The sequence below is a fragment of the Musa acuminata genome, chromosome BXJ2-4 (genome assembly GCF_036884655.1).
Source record: "Musa acuminata AAA Group cultivar baxijiao chromosome BXJ2-4, Cavendish_Baxijiao_AAA, whole genome shotgun sequence".
NCBI lineage: Eukaryota > Viridiplantae > Streptophyta > Magnoliopsida > Zingiberales > Musaceae > Musa > Musa acuminata.
Window position 1 is genome coordinate 9626618 of NC_088341.1, and position 25534 is coordinate 9652151.

Below are 25534 nucleotides of genomic sequence, written 5' to 3' on the forward strand. Positions count from 1 at the left end.
AGTCGAGTCGAGTCTAATAAATAGGTCAAGTTAAATTCGATTTCAATATAGTTTTAACCTAATATTTGATTCCAATTTGACACATATATATGCATATATTGTTTATAAGATTTGAACGCAATACAATAAAAAAAAAAACTTCAATATGTTTAATGTAATTATTTATTGATTTGGGTTAACTCGGATCGACTCGATTAAACTCCTAAACTCAAACATAACTCTAATCCAAACCCATTAATCTCACGTCAAAATTAACACCATTATCCATTGTAGGAAAATCATAGATTTATAATATAGGATTCAATAATTGCAACCAAGTTCAGTTTTAATAGTCATAGTTTTTTTTTCTTATTTTTATAATTTTATTTTGACTTTTATATTGAGTCATTAAAAATCTTTGACAAGTAGAAGTACTTTTGATTGAAAATTTTTGTTTTTGCATATGCAACAATCTATATTGTAATGTATTCAATCAAAGTCAAATGTTAACCCCAAATGTTCATATGTGTACATGTAATCTTTCATTTTAGTCTTATTGGTAGTTTTAAGCTTCTCAGTCCAAATAAATCATTATTCTCCCTCATAACTTTACACCCATGAATAAAAGTTTTGTCATGGTCAGCTGCATTATATTAATAAGCTAAGAACATAGAAAAGTACAAGTTGATTATGACATCAAAATCTTCATTGGTTTTCATTTGCTAAGGTTCTAAAACACATAAGTGTAGGATGATTGGCAGTCTTTTTCGTCACAAAGTTTAAGCCAAATCATCAATTAGAGTCCTTTTCTAAGTGATCTATCAGTTTTTTTTGTATGCTTTTTTTTTAACCTCTCTCTTGTTGATTCTACTTGAACAAAGTTTATATGATTTAATCATTTTAATATGTAGGGACTTTTATAGTGAATGTGTCATCCACCACCAAATATCTAGTGGAAGAAAGCTAATTTATTTATAATCAATTTCTTCCTTTTTTATATTTTGTCCTTTAATATTTTATTATTCAATAATGATGTCTATGTCCCAATATATTATATACAAGATATAATTGTTTTTTGGCTAATGTGCCTATGACTAAGCATGAAGATGACAAAGTATGACTTCACCAAGCTAAAAACACACTTCAAATGAAGACACACTATACATCTCCAAAACAAAATGGAATACACAACCAACCAATGGAGACTTCTATTGCATTCTTTAAAGACATGATATACTTTTGATTTCAGAAAAAAAAAATATATTAATATTCGAGACCAAGCAGATTAGAGTTATAAAGGAGGGTTTTATCTGTCTCTCTTTGTTCGAGATTTCTAACATCAGATTCAACAATAATCCTTCAAATGTCTTCCATCCAAACAGCTTCAAGACCCTCCCTGGTAACATGCAGTCATCATCAACATTGCTTGTTCTGATGATAAAACCATCACCTTTTTTTACTGTTCTAGCTTACACCATCTCTCTTCAGGCTTCTTTCGGTACTAGAATAACATATCTCCTTTTTATTTCCTTCTGACAAGTTCAAACCTGCTATTTATGATCCAGTAGTCTTCATTTCCGTTCCCATTGTAATCATCATAGTTGACTTATGCAAAATTTTATCTTCAAATGCTCCATGCCCTTCACCATCATCCGTAGCACCTGCGTCAACTATGTGATTCTCAATGTTGTCGGTAAGGTCACAAGGATCACCAGCATCTGATTTGATTTTTTGCTTGTTACCATTATCTTGGACAGACTGTTGAAACACATGATCAGTAAGGCAGAATAAAAATCTAAAACAACATCAAGAGATACATTTCTTTCATAGCAATGCTAAGTGCATGGCATTTAGTATACTATTTTGCATTTACCATGTGAAATATCATAAGCTGCAGAAAAAGATAAACCACAGATAGGGCAAAAATTTGTACCTACACATGTGAAGTCAAAACCCATATATTACATCTCTCTTCCTTCTTGTCGGAGATCATTCATATGGACACAGGTATATATACATTGGAAAATCCCTATTACAAATTGTGTACCTAAGATATGGAATGGAGTGTCTGGAGGAGTCGTCCTCATATATATATAGTGTACCTTGGCGTCTATTAGCTTCCAAGTCTCAATGGTCAGTGTTGGAGGTTAATGGATCCTCAAGCATCACTGATTTGATTTAACCACCATCTGGATGAGCATCTTTGATATTATATTACCTTTTGCACTATAATGATAACCTAGAGTTCATTATGTGCACACTGTTTTTCGTGAGATCTTGTTGACATAAGTACTGAGTTCATCATTTAGATGATTGCCTATTGTTAATTTGTTGTCATGTTGCAACTATTCCACACATTTGAAAGTGTGGGCCTAAAATCATAAAATTTTTAAAATAGAAATCCATCTCCATATTCCTTCTGCAAAACCTAAATGGTCCCCAACCATGTTACTAGAAGGCATAATAGTGGTGGTCATCTCTTGATGGACTGAGGGTAACCACATCTTTGACACAAATATGACCAAAATGTGTTAGCAGAGACAGATCATTCATATGTAGCCATATTAATGCAGCCCAAAATGCCTAACACTAAATTGTTTGTACTATATCAATCCAGTTTTACACTATTTTACTTTATTAACTGTGATTAAGGTGCATTACTTCTAGAAAGCTATATTGCAAAACCCCTATCATTAGGCATTTAAATCATGATGCGCACTCCAAGAATGATCAACAGATTTCATATCAGAATCAATATCGGCCAAGTATGGTTGGAATTGATAAGGACTGGTTGAAGATTGATGGGTTCAAACTTGGTCGAGAAATTAATCTAATGATAAAAATACAAAAGTCATATAGAATTAATAAAACACTAGTAAAAACATAAAAACCAATGATATTATGCTAAAATGTTATTGCCCTTAACTCTTTCTGAAATTCTCCATTTGCCAGATTTGCTACTTAGTTTATTTATATCATAGGTGCTAATCCTTGCTTGACCTTGAAAAGGTCTATATTTGGAATGGGTATTAAAACATGAGAGGAACAGAGCAACAAAATGAATTGAAAATATGCAACTAGCATTAAAAGCAAATTAAACCAAGCATTCCAAGAACGAAGATCAGCATTTGTTTTCCGTAACATCAATGAGAGAGCCGATAGAAAACCATTATACGCTCCTACCTCCCAGTGTGTTAAAAGAAAAGGTGGAACGGGTTCGATACAGCTCCTGGTCATGTAGTTTAAAACAAAAAGATTCTAAAGAATAATGTCAGTTATTTCTTGAAATACAACTGGCTATTTGCAATCGCCAGTACATTGAAGACACTGAACTGGATGCTGATACAAATAAGAGAAAGTCATCGGTGTATTGATCATATGAGGTCATGTCCATTTTCTTGTTAAGAGTGATAAGTTTCATCCGTGCCTGGCTCCACGCAATGAAACTTTCATTCGTGATTGTAGGATGTATCTTGTGATCTTAATTAAGTTGTCCAAAGATTTCAACATCCAGAACCTTCGGACAATTATTTTTTGGCTTTTTTCTATACATATAAATAAGTTAATATGCTCTTTCTTTATGTATGCTAGACTGTTCTTATTGTTGCAACTTTGACACTGTGTTGATTACTTTGTTTAATTTAATGAAAAATGTGTGTTCTAGACCTGAAGTCTATTACAAAATTATTCGATTAGTGCTGATGCCTCTTTGTCAATGCAGAACGTTCGTTCTAGACATTTGACACTTAAAAGTCTCAACAATTTATGGAGTGGTTGGGACTATAAAGTTGCTTGCAGGTACTTCTTGTTATCAATTACTTAATCCAGGTGTGTTATCAAGTTTAGCAGCAATATCCAATTTCATGTTGCATCGAGGTTTGATATTACCCACATATATCGGTGAAAGTATAAGATAGCAGCTTTTTTAGTGTCCATTAGATTTAAAGGAATAGGGGTTAACGGTGCTCGATATTTTCAGCAAACTATGGGAATCAACAAGTTACAGAATGCGGCAACAAAAAATGATCTTCGAAAGGGAAATAGAATCAAACTATAATGGGAATCAACAAGTTGCAGAATGCGGCTATCAAACTATAATGTCAAATGATACGCGCCCATTATTTGAGCGAAATCACATAATAACTAACACAAATACATAGATGGATAAATGGAAGGATTATTCTCACATAATCGAAGAAATACAGAAGTCGAGAGACAAACCCCGGGATGCGCGTTGGAGCCATACTAAGCAAGGGGCTGGTAGTAGCCCCGACGGTAGGGCTCGGGATCGACGGCCACGAGCACGTAGATGGCGTAGATGATCCCCGGGACGTACCCCAAAACCGTCAGCAGCAAACAGATGCAGAATTCCAGCTTCGGATCAAAGAAACAAACAAAGAGCATCGACATCAGCTGAACAATAAGAAGGGTAAACAGGGAACAAAGCCGAGAGATTGTGATCGGAATTTGTACGCTGCAGCAGCCGTAGTGGAGGAAGACGCCCACGGGAGGCAGCGCGATCGAGATGAGGATCTCGAGGAACAAGCAGCACCGATCCAACGCCATTCCTCCCTCTCTCAATTCTCCTCTTATCGTGGCAATCAAGAACGCGGCGGAAACATGCAACCCGAGCCCCACCCGAACAACCTACCTGTCTGGGTTTAGCTCAGTCCCACCAATTATACCAATAGCAATCGCGGTAGGCAAGTAGGTAAAAAATTGCTCAGCTAAAAATAGCGATAGCGTGCACTAGATCCGGATCGTGTGTCGGTAAAGACACGAAGCAGAGAAAGGAGTATCTTCATAGGTTGTCACTGGTGGGCCCCAAATAATAATTTATCCACAGCTGTGATAAAGAGGTATAATAATAATAATAATGTCAATATCTGAACTAATCACACTTTTTTTCAATTGAAATAAATTTTTATATTAATTGACAGACACATATGACATTCGATTGTATAAATATGCTCCTTTTGCAAGACTGTGTGAGCCTTCGATAACTCAAATATATTTTAATAAATTAATATTATAAAAAATTAACATGTTGTAAAATATAATCATGTCGAAACAAAAGAACATAAATTAATATTGAGATTATAAACTCTTAATAGATCAATTTAATTTATGTGGTTAGACATGACTTAATCGAACGATTAACAAAACTAAAATAAATGTTAATTACTATTAATTTTTTATATTTTTCAGGTCAATCAAGATAGATTTGGAAGGCACCAAAGAAGGATGACTCAGTTGTTGTGTTGATCCTCTGAAATGAGAAAATAATAATAATAAATAAATAAATCCATCAATGATTTGATTAAGCCAACTATTCCATGGTAATTAAACTAATCCCAAGTGTCACACATGTGAGAGTGCCAAGTTTGTACTTTAAATATTCTTTTGATCATTCAACCAATGTCACATAGATTAAGGGGCATTGTTATTTCCCATACTTTAATCTCCTCACATGCAAAGTTTGAATTGCTATGAATAAGAAAGAATTGGGATATAATAATTTTAATTTTTAGCATATAAAGTGGGTGAAGGCAAAATTATGTCTGTATATATTATATATATAATTAGGTATAAGTTATATAATGGTGACTAATATTGGATAGATGTTAATATTAAATTTCATGGGGATAAATACATCATTTTTTAAACTGTGAAAAGGATAGATATGTGAAGACCCTAACAAATAAATAACATATTTATTCTTTGACTAAGAATGGCCATCCTTTGGCTAAGTTGTGCATCCACCACCAAGCATTGGTGATTTATTTCAACATAGCTTTTGATTACTCCATGGCATGTCCCACTCCAAAGCAGACAATTTGATGGAGATCCACAACAATCAAGAAGGAAGAGATAAAAGAAGTACTATTACAAACAAATAAAGACAAACCAAAAGGTGAGGCTAGAAAAAGGATTTATTGCACATTTGTAATTATTGTAGACAAGTTTTAAGTTGCATATGAGTTAAAGAAAACATGTGTCATGCATTGAAAACATTTTAAAAAATATATAAGTATTGAATGAAGTAAAAAAAATAAAATAAAAATGATATTGTAAATTATTTTTTTAAATCAGTTATTTAATATGATTTAATATTTCAAATAATAGATTATTATTATTATTATTAAGAAGAGTTCTATATATGTATATAAAATATAAATAATAAAAAATATCTGAAAGATATTTGATTTAATTAAATAATGGAAAAAAGATGCGAGTAGATATAATTTTCAAATATTAAATCCATATCCAATCTTTTTTTCACTTTTATAAATAGTTCAAAATAGTAACAAAGCAACAATAATGTTAAAGGAATGACTCAAATTGTCTCACACACACACACACACATTTAATAAGCAATCTTTGGATTTTTGCTTTTTTTTTAATGTATTTAGTTTAATTATACATAAAACAAATACAATGAGTTGGAGGAGTAATATTTAAAAACCCCTCAACTTCTATAGTATCCAAAGTTTGGAAATAGCATATTTGCCCCTATAAATATAAATATCACATATATGTACCATTAAAGCTAATAATGATTAATGATAATAAATATAACATGGATATAAAGTAAAGCATTATAATGGTTAAGAATTAATTATATATTATCCTATATATTTGGACTCTATTATTTACTTATGATTTTATCAATACTAGGACAAATGATGTTATTTATTTTACTTTTATAACTATAAAAAATTTTAATATAAATTTTTTAAATATAAAAATTATAATGCTGATAGGGTAATTAGTTTAATGATTAAGTATAAATATAATATAGATTTTCTAAGTATAAGGGATAATAGGTAATTAGTTTAATGATTAATTAACGATTATATTTATAGGGGTACATATGTAAATAAATAATTGTAAGGGGATATATTTATTTATGTGATTTTTTTGGTTAAAAATAAGCACACAAAAAAATAGAAAGGAAAAAGAAGCGATCAGTGGGATCTTTTCAGAGAGCCAAAGGACGCCGGCTCTGCAATCCATTCTACCAGGGGTCTCTTCCCGACCTCCGCCTGCCTCCATCTCGATCCCGTCGACTCTTCCTGCCGAGAGGTTTTCTGGTTCCCTGATTTATTGCTGAAATCTTTTGATTCGGCGCTTGTTTTCGCTCGAACCCTTGAATCTTTTTTCAAGATTGGATCTTTGGATACAAGTTTCCGTCTTTTTACTGCAAACGCCGTTCAGTGTGCCTGTTCTTGCTTGAATCGGCTTGAACTTGTTAGGAATTTCATGTACGAACGTTTCCATGTCCTTGTTCAGATTTCTTTTTTCTCTTGAATTTGGTCGTGCAGTTGTTCTTTCTTGTAGGAATGAGATGGACTTGTTTCCCAGGGTTGTTTTGTGAGCGGAGAATAAACGAGGATTATCCGGATATGGGAAATTTTGGTTCTTGGTGTGGCATGACTCCCAGCTGATTGTTTCCCTGTATTATTGTTTCTTTAATGTCACTGTTTTGTTGCTGAATTTTGTGAATGAAGACATATTAGATCGAACATAGGATCCTTACGTAGTAAATCATGCTTTGACGACACCTTGGTTGTGATAGATTTTTGAAGTCCCTTGATGTGACAGTTTGTAAGTCCCTTGGTCTGCGCCTATGGTCATGTACTATGTTCTCTGTAGATTGTTCTGTTGGAGGAGAATTATGAATGTATTATTCTCTTTGAACTTCAGAGGACATTATTTAGGGTTGGCGGCTTCAGGACCAGTGGTGTGGGATATGAAGAGTAAATGAACGGGTTGTTTCTGGACTAATGTAATGTAATGGTGAGACTGATCATTAATTTTAGAAATTATTAGCTGTTCTCTATCGACAACTATAAAATGAGGAACGGTCGATGGTCTTAGGGATGAGCTGTCTCTCAACTCCATGCTAAAAATGTGGATCCTTCATGGTATTGCGTCTAGCAGATCTGAACTTGCACTTTCTTTTGGCCAGGAGATCATTGTAGTCCACCTTTTCTTTTCTAAATGTTATGAGTATACATTTTTCCTTATCAGAAGAAGGGAAATTGCAATTCACTGAATATGATCTGTTGTCATGGGTTTGACAGGACTTAGTATTAATTTTTTCTAATCTTGTACAACATTATCTGTAGTACTGATAATAAAATATGGTTACTGAATTGGTGTATGCTCTTCTGTGTCTTTTCAGTCATTTTTTCAAAATCAAACCTCTTTCCTGAAACATGAACTTCATGCCGTTGCTTCATTTATGTTACTTTAACAAATGTTTATTGGTTTCTTTCTTGCCTCTTCATATAACCTACTTTATCTTTTACCTCAAAAAATACACTAGAATTATACCTGAGCCAGATAATTAGTAGAAGATGGCTCTACAGTTGTGAGGGCTATCTTACTCAGTGTAGCACATAAATGAATAGTGGTGAATATTAAAATCTTCATGTCTTAAAATTGCAACCGGATTTTTCTTTTAGCTGGCTTGAATTTCTCGATGATCGACTTCTCAAGATATGAAGTTAGGAACCCATAGCTTCTTGGGTATGATAGAATAAAGATTTTCAAACTAAATACAGTAGTTGCATCGACCAAATGTAATGTCTACTATACTTATATGTATAAGCACATATGTGCATACATAATTAAGCATGTGTACATAGATACAAACTCAAAAGTCGTTTGAAGTAATATCAGCTTACTTATGTCTGATCATGTCTAAGTATATATCGGCTATGTTTATATGTAGGGAGTGAATGGATGTTCATGAATATGTGTATGTTTGTAGCTAGGTAGGTAAATGTATACGCATTAGTAGATGTGTAATATGTGTGCTTACGCATGAACATCTATGGATTGACAATAGGTCTTTCATTCCCTTTCAACAAAGTGTCACCTTGTAGAAAGGCTACCTTATTTATTATCATTCATTTGTTAGTATGAATGTGCCAGTGTGTGTTAACACTTAATATGATATTATTGCATTTTTTATGGATAAATAGATACATATAATTTCATATTTGTAAAATGTCATCTTGTGGAAAGGCCATTTCATAAATGTCATATATGCATTAGCCATCATTTGTTCATGGTGCAGGCTGGAAGATGTTCAACTTTTGTGCCTGAAGAAATAAGAGAGATTGGTACATGCTGGCTTGCACTATCAGTAGCTACTTTGCTGAGCTAAATCTCAGGTTGGTAGAATCTGCTAATGACCAACTTTGTATTGTTCTCTTTCTCTGTGAAACAAAACAAATGTCAACACTACCATTCATATGTTTCCTTTATTGGATTAGATGATCTACTCATTCGCTTTTTCTAATTGCATTGTCTAGAACCATATGCACTGGACTACCTTTAGTACTAGGATAAGAAATAAGGATATCTGTCGATTATGAATGAGCAATTTGTGATGTTACTAAAATGTTTTTCATGGCCTTTTGCAAGTTCAATATGATATTCATGCTAACAAAGTGTCCTTGTTACTATGTAACTGCATTTGAGTGTCTTATATGTAACTGAAGCTTTTGAAGGGTAGTGAGAGCAAAAATAGAAGACATTCTTTAAATTATAAGTTAGCTTTGAAGTTATCTATGGTAGCATTAAGCCATTAAGCCACTAAGAACGGATGTTGTCTATATTAGGCTGATGATTAATTTTGTAGGGATGCTTAGCAGTTAGCTCATTGATGATGGCTGAGAATTTCATTTATAACAAAATTGATATGGTAGTCTCTGAGACTAGATGTGTCATTCATATGAATAACAGAATAAGTCAATATGAAATATGGCCAAGCTTTGTAGTCAGTGACCTCAGACGAAATGTTCTGTGGTAGGTGGAATTCATACACTAATTTTTTATGCTAAACCTTGACCAGATATATATTTGGAAGTTTGATCATTCTGTAATAATACCTTTTTGCCCCAGTGAACTCATTGTTAATTTCTTTAAAATGCATATATGTGATGAGGACTTCTTGTTTGTTTAAGTGAACTGTCTAAAGTCTATTGCATCATCCATGATCTAGAGATCTAGATTATTTTACTCGTGAACTTGTGTTAGCCGATGATAATTGTGTTGAGGCTGACCTGTTGGTATTCTTTTGAGATTGCAAATTTTGAATTCTTAGTCTTGACTGTTTTGCTTTGACTTACTTTACAATACATATTAATTTGACACTTCTGTGCTAGCAGAAATGTATAAAATGAGCTATTTTGTCTGTGGATGTAGTATAGTCAATAGAGATTTGTTGTGTCTAGGTGGCAAACATGCACAGTTGTATATCTGGCTATTGATTTCCTAAAATAAAGGTTTGTGAGGGATAATCTTTATGATTTAGTCAACAAGTAGTTTTACACTTTTCTTCCTTATCTCTATAAAGCTGCTAGACCTTTTGTAACTTTGTATATTTTCTTAGTGGAAAATGAATTTGCAGGTTTCTTTGGACCGCCTTATTTACCATATTTTGCAGTTAGAGAGTTCACCTCTCAGACTCGAGTAGTTTGTGTCGACTGTCAAGTGTATTTCCCTTGTTCTGAAGCAAAATTTAAAGGTGTTTTTTCTTTTGTGCAGCATTCATATTCTTTTGTCAATAATTTCCTTACTGTTAAATGAAGTTGGTTTTGTTTAAAATTTATCTCCTTGCATTTCCACCTCACAGAAATGGGGATATATCTCAGCACTCCCAAAACTGAGAAATTTTCCGAAGATGGTGAGAATGATAGACTAAGGTTTGGCCTTTCATCTATGCAAGGATGGCGTGCAACTATGGAAGATGCAGTAAGTTCTTTTTTTTTTTCTTCATCTATTCATGCTCTCATGATTCTAATTGATTGTAGATTCCAAAAGTGCTTCTAAAACCTTTAAGTACTTTTGTATTAGTTCACATTCTGGTTAATGGGTTAGACCAGAAACTATGTTTTTTTTTATATCTTTGGGTGCCTAATTGGAATTCTTAATGACAAATTAGATAATGTTGAACCAATGTGCTTGACTACGTCTTTACATTTTGAGATTCAAATACAATTGTTTATGGGTTTGCTTTCTTCTATCTTTGTTGGCAAGTATCTGGAAGTTATGATTAGGACTTGCAACAGGTGGTGGTTCCAGTGGGAAACCCCAATGAAGTCGCACGAGGTTGAGAATGACCAATTGTTGCCAATCTAATGCCAAACCAAATTTGTCTATCATGAGATATTATGCTTATCATATAATTTATCAAGATTATGTGATAAAATTAGTATAATATTTTGCTTTGATACTGTAAGATAATTTTGCTTTAAATTTATGATTTATTACTGAGATCTGCAAAGGTCCAAGAGAAACTCACAGTTGTTCTTGTAACAGCTCTATTGAGCTTTTGAACTTTTGGAATCAAGCAAAAACATTTTTAAGAAATAAACCAACAGATGGTTGTTGTCTGATCATGTCAAGAAACTCAGGCAGCGCTTTTGTCATTTGTTGATATGGATTTAAATTTTGGTTGGACTACTATGTACCTACCAATATTTATTGGTTCAACGAAGTACTGGTATTGGACCGTATAGCCCCATACTGGTATATTTTCTTTTTTGTTTTAGTCAACCAGGCTGTGCAGATTGGTACACCGCCTGGTATACTAGTACCTTACTGGTTTGGTACCTTACCAAACTGGTATATGGCAGGAATGTAAATCCTTGTCAATAGGTATATCGTTTTTTGGTTGGTTCTTACCATGGTTTGTCTTACCAGTTCGTACCGGTATATCGATCGGCTATCGATACGATACGTACCAAAGCATACTGATATATCGACACATGATACAATGAGGCATACCAACAAATCAGTATGTACCATCAGTATTAGTCATCTGTCGACCAGTATTTATTGTCTATACTGGGCGGTATGCCGTGGTACGGTGAACCTTGGTTCTTATTATGTCATAGAAAAAAATGATTGATTGCTCAATACAAACAATTTTTTTTGTGCTATTTTAATCGAATTTCACTTTTTCTGTTTTATGATGGTTTTATTGGATCTATATTTTACTTGTCTGTTCATTTGCCTTGGCATACTCCTATACTGGTCAACTGGACAACATATATTCTGGAATGACTTGCTGATCTGTGCTATAGCAAGAATGCTGGTGACCGAAGGTTGCAACGATGGGGATTGAGTAAATAAGTACAGGGTACACAACTTCAGCTTTGGGATAAGTGTAGACTAATATCACACTTAAGAAAAAGATTGAAAAACAAAGAAAGCAATTAGGTGTTAGAATCCTTGCAGATTCTAAACTTGGGGTTGATCTCTTTAGGGGATCGGCCTCCTTGGAACTCTATAGGGGTTCCTCCCTCCAAGTTGCTGCTCAAAGGCTGCATAAAAGATTCATCTATTGCTTGAGAAAAGAGGAGGAATACATGGCTATTTATAGGGCTGCTAAACCCTAACTCCTAATAGGACTCCTACTTAAGACTCTTACTTCTAACCAACTCCTAATAGGACTCCTACTCAAGACTCCTATTCCCTTACAACTCCTAATTCTTCTCTAAGAAAAAACCTCCTACATGAATGTCCCTCTCAATTATGACTCTCCTAACTAGAGTCCTAACAGAATGTCCCTCTCAATTAGGACTCTCCTAGCTAGAGTCCTAACAGAATGTCCCTTTCAATTAGGACTCTCCTAGCTAAAGTCCTAACAGTTTTACATGAATGTCCCTCTCAATTAGGACTCTCCTAGCTAGAGTCCTAACAAACCCGCCCTCTTCAAATCAGCCTTGTCCTCGAGGCTGACGATTCATGAATTTTGGGAATTTGATCTTCAAGTCATCATAGTTCTCCAAAGTGGCATCTTCTGTTAGTTGGTTTGCCCACTGTATTAGCAATTCAGTAGTGGATCGTCGTCGTCGAGTCATAATCCGTCGATCAATAATGGCACTTGGCTGAGTCTGAAGTCCTCCTTGGGTAGTCATATTTGGTGGGTGGCTTTGGGCTATCTCCAAGCACCTATTTACAACTTCTGTCTGGCCGTCGGTTTGTGAGTGATATGCCATACTCCTTTTCAATTTAGTACTCTTATAGTGTAATTCTTTTGAGTCCCAATTGTAATGAGCTACGGAGCTTGGTGCTTCCTCTAATTTTTTTATAATCTTACTAGTCTCTGAATCTTCCTGCCATTCCATCTTAATATCCTCAAGGAAGTCGCTGGTCGGAAGTGAAATGGCCAAAACTTCAGCTTGCTCGGGTAGCTGCGAAAGCGCATCTGCAAGAACATTCTCTTTCCCCTTTTTGTAAGTTATTTCATAATCAAATCCAAGAAGTTTTGTTACCCAGTTTTGCTGCTCAGGGGATGATATCTTTCGCTCTAAAAAGTACTTGAGGCTTTTATGGTCGGTTTTAATTTGAAATCGTCGACCAATCAAGTAGGGTCTCCACCTCGTTGCTGCGCGCACAATGGCGAGCATCTCCTTATCATATGTTGACTTATTTTGATGGGAGGGAGATAATGCCTTGCTAGTGTATGCGAGTGGTCGACCATCTTGCATGAGAATTGCTCCAATTCCGACTCTAGATGCGTCGGCCTCAATAATGAAGGGTCGGTTGAAATCTGGTAGTGTTAGCACCGGCGTCGTCGTCATGGCTGCCTTAAGTTTGTCGAAGGCAACGGAGGCTCTGTCCGACCATTGGAAGACATCTTTTTTCAAAAAGGAAGTAAGTGGTGCACTGATCTCTCCATAGTTTTTCACGAACTTGCAGTAGTAGCCTGTTAAACCCAGAAAGCCATGTAGCAATTTTATGTTCCTCGGGGTCAGCCAATTTTGCATTGCTCCAATTTTGAAGGGGTCTACTGCCACACCTTCCTTTGATATGATATGCTCAAGATATTCCACCTTCTTTTGAAGAAAGCAAAAATTCATAGTGGTTATTGTGTGTTCAAAAGGTGGTTTTCGGTATGTCTTCTTCGCATACTCGTATTTGATGATACCCGGATCGAAGGTCCAGCTTTGTGAAGATTTGTGCTCCCTTTCATCTTGCAACTCATCTACTACTGGAATAGGGTATTTATCCTTGATGGTTATGCCATTGAGAGTTCGGTAATCAACACATAATCGCCATATTCCATCCTTCTTTCGTATGAGGAGCACCGGTGAAGAGTAGGGGCTACAACATGGCCGAATAACTCCTGTTTCAAGCATCTCTTTTATAATCCATTCTATTTCATCCTTCTGGAGATGTGGATACTGATATGGCTGAGCATTTGCTGGAGGTTTGCCTGGAAGAATCGTTATATAATAATCATGCCGGCGGGTAAGAGGTAGGTTGCGCGGTTCGTCAAATATATCTAAAAATTCAGCAAGCAAAGGAAGTAGATTTGGATCTTCAAATTCTGTTGACTCTCCCTTAGTTTGCTGCTCAAGTTGTACCAAAAATCCACTGCATGCTTTATGCAAAACCTTCTTCATTTGTTGTGTGCAAATCATCGTTACGTCGCCCCCACGTTTCCCGTGCAGTATCACCTGTTTCTCCTTACTGTAAAATTTCATAGTTAGTTTCATAAAATTCCAAGAAAAATCACCTAATGTTGTCAACCATTTAATTCTGAGCATGGCCTCATGATCATCAAGAGGAAGAAGGAAGAAATCTGCAATTATCTCTTGGCCCTGCAACAATAGTTTCTCCTGCGGGCGCCTACGATCACACTTCAAAATCTGTCTGTCGGTGACCTTAACATCAAACCTGCAGCGATTCTCGATAGGTAATGCCATTCGGATAGCAACCTTACTGTTTAGGATATTATTAGTGCTGCCCGTGTCGATGAAAACAGTGATCGGTTGTTGTTTGAGAAGGCCTCCAACTTTCATCGTTTGCGGGTTTGAGTAGCTGGCTAGTGCATGTACCGTAACTTCGGTCGGTTGTGGCTCTTCTTCTGTATCTTCATCTGCATCTTCTTCTTTATGTTCAATGCTCTCTTCTGGATATTCAATGACCTTTACTTCTACTGGTTCAATGATAAAAAGTATCCCTTTACTACAACGATGCTCATGACTCCACGGCTCGTCGCAATGCCAATATAACCCCTTCGCAGATCGCTCCTGAAGCTCTTCTCTTGTCAACCTTTTTGGTGCAAGGACTCGGTCAACAGTAGGGGGGGCTAAGGGCTTCAATATTGCTGGTTGAGGAGTGACCCTAGTCCTTCGAGCTTCATGGTTCAATTTCTCCTCTTGATGTCGTGCGAAAGAGATGGCTGCCATAAGCGTGTACGGTTGTCGCGCTTTAACTTCTCCTCGGATCTCCGGCTTCAAGCCCTCAATGAAGGTCCTTAATAGCTGTTTTTGAGACCAATCACAAGTTTGATTAGATAACCTTTCAAACCTGGTTTGGTACTCCTGAATGGTGGAGGTTTGTCGGATCTTTGCTAGTTGTTCGTCAATATTCTCGTAATCGGTTGGTCTGAAGCGAATCAGCAGTCCTTCTTTGAATTGTCGCCATGAAAGCACTCCATAAGTATGTTCAAACCAATCAAACCACTGTATAGCATCCCCTTCAAGATGTATAGCTGCAATTTTCACCATAGATGCATCCGCGGTTTTATGGTACCGAAAATATCGCTCCGCGCGCGAGATCCAACCAATCAGGTCTCCTTCTTCCCATCTAGGGAAATCCACTCTCATGCATGGATAGTTGGGGTTGGTCATAGAGATTCCCCTCTCTTGGAAGTCATATATTTGGGCTTGGTGTGATTGGGCAAAGCTCTCTCCTTGATATGATTTCTTCGGGCTTAGTGGTCGGCCCAATCTGAGTTCAGTAAAGAGCATCCGAATCTTATCCTCCATTCGTGCCTCCAAGGCTTCGAATTTAGCATTGATTGCCTCCTTAGATGCCATAGTATATGCCCCCAAATCTATGATGTTAAGATCTCTCTTTTGTTGTTGGGTTAAAGGCATGTATAGGTTGAGAGAAGTGATAGTTGAAAGGGTTGGTGGATTGGTGGATGTAGGCTGCGGTTTAGGCTTGTTTTGTGGCTGTTTTGGGTGCAGTTTGAGGGTGTGGTTTGGCAGAGTTTTAGGGTTATTGATGAAAGTTTTGGATCTGTGGTAGATGGTAGCAAAGGTTTGATAGAAATCAGTGGAAGTTGCAGCAAGTATGTGCTGTCTTGTAAGAGTAGAATTGTCATCGAAGAAACAACGGTTTCTCGATGTAATTTCCACCAAAAACTTGAGAGAATTGAGGAGGGAATTGATAGCAAAATCACAGTTTATATGACAGCAATGATATCTAATTTAATCAAGAAAATTTCGGCAGTATAACAGTAAGGAAATTGGTGCAAGTTGCGATTGCAGAATTCTCGTCCAAAAATTTCAGCGGGTTACGATGAAAATTTGCAGCAACATAAAATCATTTTTAGAGATGAATTTCTTAATATATCAATCTTAGATAGAAGCCAAGATGATCTATGAAGTGTATAAGAAATTTCATTCAAAAAAGATTGCAAATAGATGGGTTAAGGCAACAATATGGGGCTGAAATTTTCTACAGCACAGATTTTTAGGTATAGCAGATTGGACGTAAAAGATTAGTGGTTTATATTGAGAATTTTTTGATGAAACCAAAGGGAAATCCACTATTAGGAAGTGTCAAAGCTATCATAAAAATTTCGTAGAGATTTGGATAGAAACAACGTAGTAACAAGATAAAAAAACAGTGCTATGCGGCTGAAATTTTACAGTGCAGATTTTTAAGTATAGCAGATTAGACGTAAAAGATCAATGGTTTATATTGAGAATTTTTCGAAAAAACCAAAGGGAAATCTGCTGTTAGGAAGTGTCAAAGATGTCATAAAAATTTCATAGAAATTTGGATAGAAAAATCACAGTAGCAAGATCAAACAGATGGTGCTATGCGTCTAGAATTCTGCAATGTATCTTTCGTTGTAGAGATGAAAACTTTGTGACGAAAGGTTTATGCAGCAATATAGAAACAATTTTTTTTTTTGGATTTTCGAATCAGGATAACTAAATTGCAGCAGCAGTAAGGTAGGAAACCAGAACCTGTTGCAATTCACGGGGAGATTGAAGGATGATCCGCGGTGGTGGAGATGATGGCGGAATTCGGCGACGATCTTTTAAGCAATTGTGGGAATTGCTTTGGGCGATTGTGGAGGGTTGATGTATGGCTGTGGAAGGGCAGCGAGATGCCAAGAACGCTGCTCTGATACCAAGTGGTAGAACCCTTGCAGATTCTAAACTTGGGGTTGATCTCTTTAGGGGATCGGCCTCCTTGGAACTCTATAGGGGTTCCTCCCTCCAAGTTGCTGCTCAAAGGCTGCAGAAAAGATTCATCTATTGCTTGAGAAAAGAGGAGGAATACATGGCTATTTATAGGGCTGCTAAACCCTAACTCCTAATAGGACTCCTACTTAAGACTCTTACTTCTAACCAACTCCTAATAGGACTCCTACTCAAGACTCCTATTCCCTTACAACTCATAATTCTTCTCTAAGAAAAAACCTCCTACATGAATGTCCCTCTCAATTATGACTCTCCTAACTAGAGTCCTAACAGAATGTCCCTCTCAATTAGAACTCTCCTAGCTAGAGTCCTAACAGAATGTCCCTCTCAATTAGGACTCTCTTAGCTAAAGTCCTAACAGTTTTACATGAATGTCCCTCTCAATTAGGACTCTCCTAGCTAGAGTCCTAACATTAGGTCATGTCAGCTGTCGTATTAGCTGACATGACAGTGCATCGTCAATTTTACCGGAAAATTTAAAATATTGCATGCCCTTTATCTTGTTAAGCATATGAAATTATGAGGAAAAAAATAGAAGAGAAAAACTAACCAAAGGTTGTATGAAGAAAATGGATGTAGTTGCCAAGCCTTCCATTTCCTCCACCTTAAAGCTGCTTATGAGAAAAAGCTTCATGAGCTTTAGTCATATCCTTATCTCCAATGCAGTATGGAGACACAAAAAGGAGGTACAAGATTTCTTTCTTCTTTGATATACTATAACATGATACTTATTGTTGGGAGTTGGGACCAGATGATTACAAGTAGTCCCAAAAGACCCAAAAAGATCAATTTCTCTTTAATACTCAAAATCTATATGAATGATTGATAGGTATCTGTCATTCTGCCTTGTGCATTTGTTTTTATCACAACCATCACACAAGTCCATAACCTGGCCTCTCCTGGTTTATCTTTGTGCTTTTACTTGTGTTACCTTATGTACTCTTTTCCTGTTTTGTTCTGCATTATTCATAATTTTAGTAATTTCACGACTTACATTTACATTAAATTGTATCCTTACCCGATTTGTTCTTTAGCATGCTGCATTGCCAGATCTTGATGACTGCACATCATTCTTTGGCGTTTATGATGGCCATGGTGGTAAGTATAAATTATCTCTAAATTGCAACTAATGCCACTACAACTTGATTTTAAAGGTTTCTGTTGGCTTTGCCTTTTCTAGCTTGTCCCTTCTTTGAAACCTAGGTTCTTTCAGAAGATCATTCAAGTTGTATACTTGTTAGACCCTTGTTTTTGTCATTTGTTATTTGTTTTCTTCTCTTTTTTATTGTTTCTTGTATTAGTGTTCAACTTTCCTGGCTAACTATTTAGGTCTGGAAACTAAGGCTGCTTTTACATTTTTTAGTTTGTGTGATGTTGGATCTGCTGCTTGTGTTTTGTACTGTGATGGAACCATTTCTTAAATGTTCATAAGGTTGAAATGTATTTTGCTAACATATTGGTTATTAGAAGAGAACTCACTGTTTCTGGTCAAGTATATAATGATGCCATCCTCCAATTGAGTAGAATGCTAGTGTTTATGTGAAATGACCATAATATCTCCTGGGCTATCAAGATAACATAGAGAGGTAAGTTATTGTTGATTGCTATGTGATCTATGAGGAATTTTTTGACTTGATTTCTCAGGAACTTCTGAAGTCACAAAATGTTTTATTTTGTGCTCCTTTTGACTGGTGACACATATGCTGTCAGTTTGTGAGCAGTGCCAAAATTATCAAAATTGAATATATCAATCCATATAGGCGTCATCTTGATATAAGGTCAATATAAGCTTTGAAAAAGAAATTATTTGTCAATTCGATCATCTTGGCAGCTTGATGATTTTTGGATGTTTGATTTGTACTGAAAAATAATAGAAACCATCTTGTGCCTATGCCAACATTACTTGTTGATGACAATGGTACTGATTTGATATCATGAAACAGCTAGTTGCAATTACATTTAAACTCCCATGAACCAGCACAATTCATGACCTTGTTTTTACTTGATGTGATAAACAAGCTAGCTGAAATTGCACCATAAATCCCATGAGTCAGCACAATTCATGTCTTTGTTTTTATCTAAGAACTCCTGGCTGTAGAACAAATGACACTTTCATTAAATGAAACAAAGTCTACACTGCAAAAAGAATGTTCTCTTGTGAGAATAATTTCTGTGCCTGTATGACATTGAAATGCGATGCATTTTTGTTTATGATGCTTTGTGATGTATGTGTTTCTCTCAGTGTTCCTTTATGTCAAGAAATTCTTTTTACTAGTTTTAGTTTGATACTTGGTTGTTTCAGGAAAAGTAGTTGCTAAGTTTTGTGCAAAGTACCTCCACACTCAGGTTCTCAAGAATGAAGCTAGTTCGACAGGAGATTTAGGTACTTCTGTTCAAAGAGCTTTCTTGAGGTAACTTAATACCTTTCTTTTGTAGTAATATTACGAATTATCAATTACTTAATGAATCATGCAGCTGCATGAAGAGCATTATTTTTTATTTTGAAGATAAAGTAGTATTGCAATTTTGTTTCTTCAGAATGGATGAAATGATGCAAGGACAGAGAGGGTGGAGAGAACTAGCCGTACTTGGAGATAAGATAAACAAGTTCACTGGCATGATAGAAGGCTTGATTTGGTCTCCAAGGGGCAGTGACTCAAATAATCATGAAGATGATTGGGCCTTCGAGGAGGTAATATCTGAGTGGACTATGCTTATAGAAGCTACACCATGTTTTTTGGATTTCTATTTGACCCAATATAAAATATGATGAGCTAGATAATGGGAGAGCAACAGGCCTGAACTTATTGTAGTTTTGTTTCTGGAAATGGCTCGTGCCTACTTTTTTAAAATAGATCAATTCAGCAGTAACTTGGGTAGCACTAGGTGACTGTTTGGTGCATATATGTCTCTTAGTGACTATGAATAAGGATTATGTTTTGTGAAAGATGAATTAATTAATGGACCTAATCATTGAAACACATGATGAACAGCTCGACTAGGGTGTAACTTACAGGCGTAAATAGGATGACCCAAGTTGAGATTGCACTTTCTGTTTCATGAGCTTAGTTTGAGCTTCTGATGTGACATGGTTGATGGTATTGAAACAACATTAACACAACAAAGATGAAATTATAAGTTTCCCACTTTATTAAATTTACAAATATCACTTGGGAATCTAGACTAGGTAATTATCAGATAGGTCTTGATGCAGGATAGTGAAAATTATTGACAATGGAATTTGGTTAATTCACGAGTATGGGTTGCCATTCTCAGCATGCTGTCCCGTGACAGTCCATTGGACCCTGGTCCCATATAAATGTGGCCATGTGACCAGCACTCGGCTACCACGAGCCTAGGCAAATGCTCGTGCCGTAGCGTGTTGGATGGTTGTCACCTGTTGACAAGTTGTCACAATAAGGTGATCATTACCAAGGTTTCAAATACCTGTCAAACATGTGTGTATTAGGCACATATACAAGTGTAGTAACTCTATGAATTGGTTAATTGACCTGAGCATGTATTAGGTGGCTTACCACATGGTTAGATGCATTTCACTCTATATATTTTGGTATTTTTTGTGATGGATGATAATTCTTTCCTTTCCCTTTTCAGAGGGTGGATGGGTGGTAAAGTAGATTATCAAGATCCTTGGGTTTAATACAATTTGTTCTGCCCATTTCAGATAAGATTTTATGTTTGTTTTGAAAAGTATATCTTAGGCTGGAATATTATCTACTCCCAGACCTTATCTGATCTCCTGTTAATGCTCTGTGGCTCTCCACTTCCAAGGAGGGCTGTAAAGGGAAAATGATTATGATGGCTAAACGTAACTCTTTTCTAATGTTAATCAAACTTTAAAACCTAAGATATCTCATAAGGTTGAATTTACCTTCACAATTTTGTGCAGCAAATTGGACTGGCTTGGGGTAGCATTTTGTTAATAAGTGCGTAAATGGTGGTCAGGCCCTTTCCAAGTCTAACTGCAGTCACTTTCTTGTTTAGTGAGGTTTCACTCCGAGTAAATTCTCAGCTGACAGATGTCTTTCATTTCTTCCATGTGAGTTAGTGTTACATCCTTAACTGCGGATGGAGCTTACTGAAGCAATCCTTCTTGGGTGTCATTGATGTGTGACTGTGTGGGTGTACCAACGCAATATGCTTTTGATATGTATGATAGCACGGCTATTGCAGCAACTGTTTTCTTCTATATTCATTACTTGTTCTGCCAATATACACTTTTTTTAACAGAAGCCATAGTCAAGACAAGATGCTTCATATTGCGCTTACATTTTAAATTTAACCATATTACTTGTATTTCCAGCAGTTATTTTGACTTCGATTTCAATATTTAGGGCCCCCACTCCGACTTCTCTGGACCAACATCTGGCAGCACAGCTTGTGTAGCAATCATGAGAGGTAACCAACTCGTTGTTGCAAATGCTGGAGATTCGCGCTGTGTGATCTCTAGGAAGGGACAGGTATAGTACCCAGGGTCATCTTTTTACATTTGGCTGGAACTTAGGCCCAATATTACTGGCAGATTATTTTTGCTTATGAGCTGATGTGTTTTAATTGTTTTTTCAATTTGCAGGCATACAATTTGTCAAGAGACCACAAACCAGAACTTGACGCTGAAAGAGAAAGAATACTAAAAGCAGGGGGTTTTATACATGGAGGGAGAGTGAATGGAAGCTTAAATCTTGCAAGAGCAATTGGTGCTTTTCATTTCTGTAGAACAAATTTGATGAGTCTTTTTATTTACATGTCTAATTATCTGTTATGCTCTAGGAGACATGGAATTCAAGCAGAACAAGTTCTTGCCTGTTGAAAAACAAATAGTAACTGCTAACCCCGACGTAAACAATGTAAGTTCTGTGTCCATGTGCTTGTGTTATATTGTATTCTTTTATTGAGAAAAAAAGGTAGTAGAATAATGCCCTTAAACTCTATTAACTAAATGGACTTTGTATTAGTTACTAAACATAAAACAAAGTTGTGATGACTTAGTGCAGCTTTCTTAAGCATTATGGTCAATTTTACAGGTGGAGCTTTGTGATGATGATGACTTCATTGTTCTTGCGTGCGATGGTATTTGGTAGGAGTTTCTGTTTTTCTTGCCATGCATGCATATTTTGTCATTATGGTTTTCTGATTCCAGGAACTTGTTAGGATGAGGAATATTGCCTCTCTTACATTTGAGAAAAATGCAAATGGGAAAATCTGTCATATCTGCCTCCCTTTAATCCATTTTTTAAAATTAGTGCCTTTATTGCTCTCTCTCTCTCTCTCTCTCTCTCTCAGGCTCTCTTGTTCATTTGTTCATTTCTTCAGCTCCTAGAACATACTAATATACCATCCATCTGCATATGGTAGTTTTGGAGGGGCATAATTATAGCTGTCCTCTATATCCTACAAATTGTAGTTTAGTCTCTTCTCCACCAAACATGCACCCTAAAAAATTATTTTTAACAATGGCAATTAAAATAGTCTCTGGAAACACCATTATGTTTGAATGTACACAACTGCATGACTCATTTTGCATATTCTTTATCGATCTTTCGAGTCCATCTTGTTCACAAATACGATAGATATGCCTGATCTGTCAAATACTTCTTTAATTGGATATCCATATTCACTTTCAATTTTTGTTTCTACAATTTCATTCTGGCTCTATTGTTTCCAGGGATTGCATGTCAAGCCAACAGCTGGTAAATTTCATCCATGAGCACATAAACAAGGTAATTGCAAAGTTCACTAGTGAAAATTGTCTTTTATCTTGTAATGTAACGAGGAGCCTCACTATTAAATGCCACGAATGCCTTTTAGTGTTCAAATGTCCTGATTTTGACACTGAAATGATAGCATCATGAACGTGTCGTTGATTATCAATATTCCTCTATATAACTTCAGGAAACATCTCTATCTGCTGTGTGCGAGAAAGTGCTCGACAGGTGTTTGGCACCTTCAACACTTGGTGGAGAAGGATGTGACAATATGACCATGATTTTGGTTCAGTTTAAGAAACCAATCAATTCCAATGCTGTCAGTGCCGAGCAGTCAACTCAGGCTACACCAGGGTCCGAGAGTTCATCCGCTGACTGAAGGTGAACAATTCTTGATGTTGATGGTACACTTGACACTGTCGGAACCAGATTATCCTTTATTATTACTATTAATCCCTTTCACTACTTTCCAACTTGACTTAGTTACATCGCTTTTTAGGATATCAACAAAATGCAGTAAAAGAGGTTCAAAGTGTATTTCTCATGTGCATTATTCTCAGAAGGAATTTATTTCATGTGATACACAATCGCTGATATCTGTTGCTTTATGGAGTTGTCCCTTCTTGCCTATAGATTGTACCACTTCAATGCATCAGTTCATAATTTCATGTTATCTTTCTGGTTTTTTTTCTCTATCGTGGCAATGAAACTAGAAAAGTTATACTGATAAACCTACATATTTTAGGAAGTTGATCTAGTATTTTGGAAATATCTTCTTGTAGTTATATTATCAATAGTTCCTTGGGCTCATACACTGGTTGTGGTTGTAACTTGACACAATTTCCATTGTGAAGTGTCACTTTCATGTTTGCTGATTACTTGCTCATTTAATCGGATGCCAGTGATTTGATTTCAGCTAAGTGCATGCTGGATTCCAGACACTCACATAATAAACCATGTGATAATGGTGCCCTTCCGATGCATTTAGGTATGGTATATCTCACTGCCAAATTATGCTTATGCAATTCCGAGATAAAAATAATAATAATTTCTAATTGATACACAGGTCCTACTTTTAGGTTTGAATTATTAATTTTTTTCCTCTGAACATAATGCATTTAGTGGATTGCGGATTTTGGTTGGCATATGATTGGATAATTATGATAGCGATAAGAAATGGTGGAAGAGTTGTAAAGAATATGGCAAGAAAAAGATATGACTTGTTCATTAAAATTTATTTTCTTAAAAATTCTTATCACTGCCTTCCTGAATCCATCAGTTATAAGATATCTGGCAGTGTCCTTACTGTTGATCCACTTTTTCTTTTTCCTTTAGATATCTTGAGCTGTTAAGAGTTTCTCAACATTGTTTTTTCTTTTTGTTATTTCAACTTTTTTTGTTTTACAAATGTGAAAAAGTAGATTATCATTCATTCAAGTAGAATGGGAATACAGAGGCATCCATGGACTACCCTAATGCAATCTCTGGTTACATGATCAACCTTGAAGTCCTCAAACATCCAGCCACATGAAGAACTTCAACTATATCTTCAACAGAAGTTAGAATCAAAGTACTGGATTAAGAAGAACACCTGATAGGATAAGTTATCTGATTCCAAACTCACATTCATCGACTCCATTTTAGCTGCAAAAGTGACTGTATTACTTACTGTCAACTGAGGCTTCTATAGTTTCAGAGATGATTGATTTCCTACTGCCTTCTAACTGAAACTGCCATCCAGCATATCTGATCCTTGGGATTCTGACAACAACACTTAAAAGTCTTGCTCCTTTGTTTCTGAGAAGTTGGTGGTTTAGTATTTTATCTTGATTCATCTCTTCTTTTTCCCCTGATACTGCAATGTGTTGGATTAGCACATTGATAGTGTTGCAGAGAAATAGAGCTCTTATAACTCCTCTTTCTTGAAGAGTCCATTGTTTCTATCCTGCCACAATACAGGAAATTATGCATTGATCCTTAGATCTTGTGAATAGATAACACCCAGACTCTGCATCTGGGTTGGCCAATCATCAAGTAGCCTTGATCTATTTCACCCATTGTATCTTACAAGATCATAGAAGACATGAATCTAAACCCTCAATGCTACTTGGTCTTGCCATGACATCTTCTTCTGCTTCTTCAACATCTGGTTCACTCCCTTTCCTGGCCTCAAATATCTTCTTCGACTTATCGATTTTCAGATGATCTGCAGCTCCTCCATTTCTTCAGCATGAATCTCATGAGAGTGCTGCTCGATGCAAGTAGTTTGCGCTATGATTGTAGCATTTGTTCTTGTCAGCAGACCTTGTTCAAATCTATTGCTGTCGAAGCACTTGGAACCAAGGTTTGTTCTACCGACTCTCTCGGTATAGTATGTTCGATAGGTGATCGAGATGCAGATTACTTGAGTTCCCATAGTGTCGGTATAGAGCGGTACATATCATCAGTCGATAAGAATCTTGAGTGTATGTTGGTATTCTTTGATAGGTTTGTGTGTTTCCTTTGCAAGAATCTACAGGAATGTTGATTTAGTTGAAGACCATACAAAAAGTATAGATTGGTTTTTATGAA

General features: G+C 36.1%; 1 protein-coding gene across 3 annotated transcripts; it reads left to right on the forward strand.

Annotated features, from left to right (window-relative positions):
• The first annotated feature begins 6926 nt into the window (after positions 1-6926).
• Positions 6927-23636, forward strand: LOC135609917 (probable protein phosphatase 2C 11). Of its 3 annotated transcripts, none has more exons than XM_065103725.1 (13): positions 6927-7065; positions 9068-9164; positions 10388-10522; positions 10631-10749; positions 18272-18335; positions 19540-19648; positions 19776-19929; positions 21593-21718; positions 21832-21955; positions 22029-22105; positions 22283-22335; positions 22924-22978; positions 23151-23636. In XM_065103725.1, the coding sequence occupies exons 4-13, from the start codon at positions 10633-10635 to the stop codon at positions 23340-23342; spliced, it is 1071 nt and encodes a 356-aa protein (XP_064959797.1). In that variant the 5' UTR covers positions 6927-7065; positions 9068-9164; positions 10388-10522; positions 10631-10632; the 3' UTR covers positions 23343-23636. The 3 variants fall into 3 exon arrangements, with proteins under 3 accessions (XP_064959797.1, XP_064959796.1, XP_064959798.1); XM_065103724.1 differs by having other exon boundaries at positions 10406-10522; XM_065103726.1 differs by lacking the exon at positions 6927-7065 and adding an exon at positions 7383-7405 and having other exon boundaries at positions 10406-10522.
• Positions 23637-25534: the final 1898 nt, after the last annotated feature.